The following is a 6,597-nucleotide window of genomic DNA, read 5'->3' as shown; positions in this document are numbered from 1 at the left end:
AATAAGTGTGTTCATGGTCCTGAGGGAAGAGATGCATCAGGCTTAGAGGGATGGCTTTGTGCTAGGAATCTGATGACAGCTAAGTCTCTGCCCAATCTGGGAATTCTCAGTAAAACCATTTACCTCTGAGCTCAGGATGTAGCTTTTGGTGCTTCTGGGTTCGGGGTCTCAGAGGGAAGCCTGCTGCTTGTGGAGGCCCCACACGTGGTGTCAATAGGACAGGCGCAGCTGGAGGCAGCTCTCGGTAGTGAGGGTGATGCTGCTAGCACCTGTCATCTTCCATGCCTTCACCTACTTTACCTTCCTCGGTCCTTAAAAGACCCACGGGGACTAGATGTTATTCTCCCATTTTACAGAAAGGCAAAGGAGGCTGCCTCAGAGGGCTTTAGTTGCTTGCCCACCAGTGCGTGGGGGAGCCGGAGTGGAACCCAGGCCTCCTGACTCCGGAGTTCCGCCACAGCCCTCTCTCTGCCTGGCTGATGGGCCCCTCTTCCCGCCTCCCTGTCCAGAGCCTGGCCAGCCGGCTCAAGGAGAACATGGAGAAGCTGACTGAGGAGCGGGATCAGCGCACCGCAGCTGAGAACCGGGAGAAAGAGCAGAACAAGAGGCTGCAGCGGCAGCTCCGGGACACCAAGGAGGAGATGGGCGAGCTGGCCAGGAAGGAGGCCGAGGCAAGCCGCAAGAAGCACGAACTGGTAATGCACCCCACCCTGGGGCCCCACGCTGGCAGCTCTCTGATACACCGTACCCCTGGGCTGGTGGGTGGGGGGTCCCAAAGAAACCATGGTTTAGAGAATTGGAGGAAAGAGGACAGTCCAGGGAGCCCCGAGGGCAGGCCAGAGGCCAAGGGTGGTCCCAGAGTCTCCATCAGGCGAGACTAGGCACCACTGCCCAGCAACACCAAAGCAAAAAACAAATAAACAAGCCCTGTAGACTTGCACCTATATAGCTCCTGCCTGGCTGGGCGAGCCTCGAAGTAGGCTTTCTCTGGGGCAGCTGGACGAGAGACTGGCCCTCCTGTGGACTGGACTCCCCACTTTCCCTCCTAGGAAATGGATCTGGAGAGTCTGGAGGCTGCTAACCAGAGCCTGCAGGCCGATCTAAAACTGGCATTCAAGCGCATCGGGGACCTGCAGGCCGCCATTGAGGATGAGATGGAGAGCGATGAGAACGAGGACCTCATCAACAGGTGAGAGGGGCCTCCAGGGCAGCTTCAGGCAGCACGGAGGCCCTCTCGGCTGCCTCTGGGCCAGGCCACTAGCTAGAACAGTTGCATCCTCTGTCTGCCCATCACTGAGCCACCAGCCTCCCTCCCCTCATTGCCAGACCCCAGCACGGACTTGTCGAGGGCAGAACAGGTGCTGCCTGGGTGAGACTCCTCCCCTCATCCTCGCGGTCCTCCCTCCCCGGGCCTCCCTGGACCTGGCTGTCCGGCGCTGCCTGTTTGGGATGAGTTATTCCCCCGTTTAGCTGCATTTCCGATGGCGCCTGCCCTGCTCTGGGGAGAGCGGAGATTTAAGGGCTGTGGTGCCTTGTTACCATGCCAGAGGTTTTCTCTCATAAAACCCACCCGAGGAATGGTTTAGGAGAGACAGAGAGATTTGTAGTCTTAGGCTGGGGAGGAAGTCATGAGGTAGGCAGACCGGCAGTCGAGGGCAAGGGGTGGTCAGGCCCTGAAGAGGCTCCCAGGGCTGCCCTGAGCAGCGTCCTCAGAGCTGCCCCCTTCCTGCATGAGGGCCAGGGCCGCATCCTGCAGGCAGGTCTCAGGGCGCCTGCTCTTTTGTGTCAGGGGAAAGGTGCCTGGGGCGGCCCAGACCTCCCTTTGAGGACAGCACCGTCACTCCTCCCACCCTCTGGTCTCAGCCAGCCAGCGCCATCTCTTGCTGAGGAAAGAGGGGTCCTCAGCTGAGGGGTCCACCTGGGTTTGCCTGCTGACTTTTTTGGTCTTCTTCTGGCCCCCCTGGCCCACCATTTTCTTTCTGTTTCCAGTTTGCAGGACATGGTGACAAAATATCAGAAAAGGAAAAATAAACCGTGAGGACTGGAGCGCACGCGCTCTCTGCCTCTCCTGGCGTGGTGCCTAACCGCCCCTAACACTGGCCCCCAATTGGCCTGCTGCATGACGCATGGGGTGGCGGGGGGGCGGACACACAGCCTCTCGCATCTCCTCTGAGCCAGGCTCTCACGCTAACACCGCTGACTCTGTCCTGAGGGAAGGCCGGGTGACAGGCTGGGCTGCACGGGAGGCAACAGGGTGCGCTCCCCCAGGAAGGCTCGCCCGCCCGCCATGGTGGGCAGGATGGGGGCTCCATCAGCAAGGAGAGCTCCGCCTCAGGAGGTAGCAGGTCTGCCTTCCTGAGCTCCAGCCCTCTCCTCCCTCCGAAACCAAGTGTCGCCGCCTCCCCAGCCTATTTCTCTGGGGAAGTCTGTTTGGATGGATTTGCCCGCATCCTGGGGCTCCTTTGGAGCCTGAGAGAAGCGGGTATGTCTCGTTTTGCAAGTTCTGCCACCTCCGTTGGCAGACAAGGGCAGGAGGTGAGGGGCATCGAGCAGTCACTTGTTTGGAGAAAGCATTCAGGCAGCTAATCACGGCCGCTCTGCTGTGGCTGGGAAGGGAACACAGCCAGATGTGTTTACTCTACTCCCTGCGGGCACGTCGGGCAGAGGGAGGCCCCGGGCCTTGAGCTGGTGGCAGGAAGCCCAGCACGTCCACCCGCTCGTTGTCTCCCTCGCTCTGGGTGGGAGCCGGACAGCAGGTGCAGATGTGCAGGCCTTCGGGCGGACCCGGGTGTCCCTCCGCCAAGTTCGACCGGGCTGTTTTGGGGAAGATTGTTCCTCTAGCTTGGGTTGGGTCTCTTCTCTCTCTCTCTCTCTCTCTCTCTCTCTCTCTCTCTCTCTCTCTCTCTCTCTCCTGGCAGGCCTCCTGCCCTGGCCAGGATGGGCTGGCGGCGGCGCAGAGGACTTCGTGAGCTAATGATAAATGTAATAGTGTGTAACAGTGATAGAGGGCCGCTGGAGCCCAGTTGTCACACACAATTAATATCCCCCGCCGTTCTGTCTCCGTTTGTTTGTTCCCCCGCGATTCGGCTCCCAGTTAACTAATAGCACATGAGCCTGGACATAAATTGTATTTGACACGAGGTTTAATTCCAACCATTTAAAATTTCAACTGCCCCCTGAGCCTGCCTGCCCCTGGAGTTTGTTTACGGGCTTGATTATTTAAGGTAAAGAGCCCAAACATCATCTATATGCTTGAAACTGCAGGGAAGGCGAGGGCGGGCAGGCCAGCGTCTCCCCCGACTCGTCGCTCTGAATGCGAGGAGGACGATTCGTATGCTGGGCCCATGGCGTCTGTCCCCTGTGTGTACCAGCCCCGCCATCCTTGGGCTGTAGCAGCTTCAAGGACTGATAAAACGTGCACTTAAGATCGTATTCTAAATCATTGCCAGGCAAAACACATGGGTGCTTACACACACACACACACACAGCGGGCACTCACGCAGGCGCACAAGGGCATGCAGTCCAGGCCGGGTTCCCGCTGATGGCAGCGAGGTGATGCGGCTCCTTCCTCAGCAGCTCTGGGCCTCAGCTCCAAGTTATCGAGCGAGCGTGCTAAGGCGGGCAGAAAAATAATGTTTCGATTTACTTAGAGATACAGTTGTTATTGCCATAACCTTAATGAAAGCAGTAAACAGCGTGGTATTAAGGGAGATTTATACAGAAACGCTTTTAACATGTAGACATAGATTTTGCGATGCATACAGCACCTCCTTTCTAAAGGCAATCAATATGGTTATGAACGGCGGTGATAAATTACCGGCTGCGAAGCTGGAGGAGGCGGTTTTCTGCGCGGGCGTATAAATCAGGCGGTATTGGCATTCCGTGGGGCCCTTGCACCACGGTAAATCTGCCGGGCTCGGGCAGCACGGGGCTGGCATTAGTGGTGACGGGGCTGTCTGCTAAACTCCTGTTTACCCGGGGCATCAGCCAGCCTCGTCTTTGTTATAATTCTGTATTTGACGGGAGCCCATAAAATGTGCCTTTTTATTCCCCTCCCCACGAGTCATGCTCTCTCACAGTCCCCAGAATAGAGTCTGGCGGTGTCGTGTGTGTGTGTGTGTGTGTGTGTGTGTGTGTGTGTGTGTGTGTACACGCATGCATGCACACGCACACACGCCTGTGTGGCTATTTATTCAAGAACATAATTCAGGGACAGGGCTGCTCCTGTTGACACAGATGAAAGGAAATTTATATCAAGGAGAAATCCTAGCATATCCGTAGCAGGGGAACGTGACAAGCAGACATTTTGCAGAATCCTGGGAGCATTCTCGCTCGGAAGCTGTCTCCAAGCCCCTGCTGCTCTGTGAGGGGTCGCCGTGACTCCGGCCTCAGAATTTGGCTCCTTTGGGCTTTCCTGCAAGTAGAGAGGGCTCAGGCCAGCGTAGCCAAAAGAAGCACCGAGGGGCAAGAGCTGGAGGCTGAGGGGCGGAAGAGGGGACTTGGAGAGACAGAGCCCTTGTCCGGGACTTTCTGGGCCCGACTGGATCTCAGGGTGCAGTTTAAATCCTGAAGTTGTCGCCAGCTCCTCGGGAAATGCTGCTGTCCCCTCTGTTTCCTAAGGGCCAGGCCAGTCGCAGGATGGGTCGGGGATATGGCCTCGAGGGCCCGGTTTGGCATTGCCATCAGCTCAGGAGACTCCAGGTTCAAGCTAACTTAAAGTCACAATGAATCCCTTCTCTTTCCTGTCTCAGGGCCAGCAGCCCAGCTCTTGCAAGGAAGGCAGGGAAAATTACAGCAGCTAGAGCCACATTTTGGGGAGTGGGTAGATAAGAAATGGCAGAGTAGGCCTCAGGGAGTAACTGAAGGGCCCAGGACTCCTCTCTTTAACCAAGAGCCCCCCCAGGTGTCATTGATGAATGAATGGTGGTCTTATCATTCTCTCTGGGTTGGTTTGCTGAACGGTCACACGGAGTGAAACGGGGGTGCCCCCATGCTCCTCAGGGTCTTGGTGGCTGTCACACAGGGCGGCCTGCCGAGTGGGGCCAGGGTTCTGATGAACGGTGTGCTCTCTCTAACCTCTCTGTTCCCCCTGACTCACTGATGCGCATGCCACCCTGCATCCCACCCCCGCCCGAGACACACCTGCTGCCCCTTCAGCGCTCCCCGCGGGGCAGCGGGCGATCACCTGTTCCCCAGCCTCACCTACCCTTCTGCTCCTCATCCCATAGCGAGGGCGACTCAGATGTGGACTCGGAGCTGGAGGACCGGGTCGACGGGGTCAAGTCGTGGTTGTCGAAAAACAAGGGGCCCTCTTCCAAGGCAACGTCCGACGATGGCAGCTTGAAGAGTTCCAGGTGAGCACGTGGCCTGGAGCGGGGAGGAACAGCCACCCATGCCCCAGGCTGGACGAGCTGTAGGCCTTTATCCCAAGAGGTAGGCCTCACGCCACCTGCGTCTGTGGCGTGACTTGAGGGTGAGGGGCCTCGGGGGGCCCCCTGCACGTGGAATGAGCACAGGAGGTGCGGTTTCTTCTTAGTCAGAGTCTGCGGTGCCCCAGGCTCGGGCTTGGGTTTGGTGTAGGTTTAACTTCATCCCCACTTACACTTTCAACAAATGTTGACTCAACTGCCTGATAGTTTGGGCCGTTGGAGGTCTTAACAGGAGCAGCTGCAGCAAAGGCCCTGCTTCCGACTCCCCTGTCACTGCTGCAGACACAGCGCCATCTTTCTCTGCCCATTCTCTCCTTCCTCTAACCTTTTTACTATCCACCCACCCCCGCCCCCGCCCTGCTTCTGTTCACACCCATGGTGGGGGGCAGGTAGGCTTGCTCCCCTATTTTCTAGCCCATTCACAATCTCCTGATCAGACAGCTACTTCTGGTATCCCGGGGTCTGCCTTCCCCATCCCTCACCCGCCAGCCAGCATGGCAGCAGGGAGAGCAGCCCTCTGCTCCCACCCTCCTGGTGTCCCCTTCCCCCTCCTGCCCAGCCCAGAGCCATCGCACCCCACCTCCTTCCAAGGCAGCAGGTGGGCTGGGCAGGACAAGGAATCCCTCTTCCTCTCCAGCCCTCCTGAGGCTCCTTCCCAAGCCCGGCCCCTCACCACAAGCACCCAGTGGCCCCCTCTAATTGATTTAATTTATTCGGCCGAACAACATTTTGTTATTGCAGATAACGCTGCCTTCCCCGCCCCACTGCCATTCACCACTGCGTGGCACGAGGCTCCAGGTAGTTGACAATGAAATAAATTGAACTAAACGTTTTAGAGGGGGAAAAGTGATGAAATAGAACAATAGTCTAATTTACATGACATTCTCCATGAAGCTATTTTCACTGACGCAAATTATTTTGCTTCATTTCCTCCGACGCTCTCACCGCCACTTTGCCAAGGCTGCTGCCGATTTCTCCTCCCTCCCCCTGTGTCTGTATTCTCTAGGTTTAATGCCTCTCTCTCTCTCTCTCCCTCTCTCTCTCTCATTCTCTCCTTGTGCCCCTAATCCACGATCGGTTCTCTCTTCCCCGGCTGCACCTCCTCCCTCAGAACGGCCCTCAGCACCCTCGGGAAGGAGGGCAAGGAGGGCAAGGGGGGGGGGGGAGG

General features: G+C 57.5%; 1 protein-coding gene across 5 annotated transcripts in view; it reads left to right on the top strand.

The window, feature by feature from the left end:
* MYO18A (myosin XVIIIA) overlaps positions 1-6,597 on the top strand; it is an 85,916-nt gene that overhangs the window by 73,064 nt on the left and 6,255 nt on the right. For 4 of the 5 annotated variants that reach the window (XM_015566747.1, XM_015566744.1, XM_015566745.1 and 1 more), the window contains 3 exons: positions 510-695; positions 1,050-1,189; positions 5,229-5,354. In XM_015566747.1, the coding sequence (XP_015422233.1) occupies positions 510-695; positions 1,050-1,189; positions 5,229-5,354 (452 nt within the window). Of the gene's footprint in view, positions 1-509; positions 696-1,049; positions 1,190-1,989; positions 2,035-5,228; positions 5,355-6,597 lie in introns of all 5 variants that reach the window. The other variant, XM_015566746.1, reaches the window with a different exon arrangement.

Source organism: Myotis davidii, unplaced genomic scaffold (genome assembly GCF_000327345.1).
Source record: "Myotis davidii unplaced genomic scaffold, ASM32734v1 scaffold363, whole genome shotgun sequence".
Taxonomy (NCBI): Eukaryota; Metazoa; Chordata; class Mammalia; order Chiroptera; family Vespertilionidae; genus Myotis; species Myotis davidii.
Note: the sequence above shows the minus strand (reverse complement) of the source record. Positions and strands in the feature narration are given on the sequence as shown.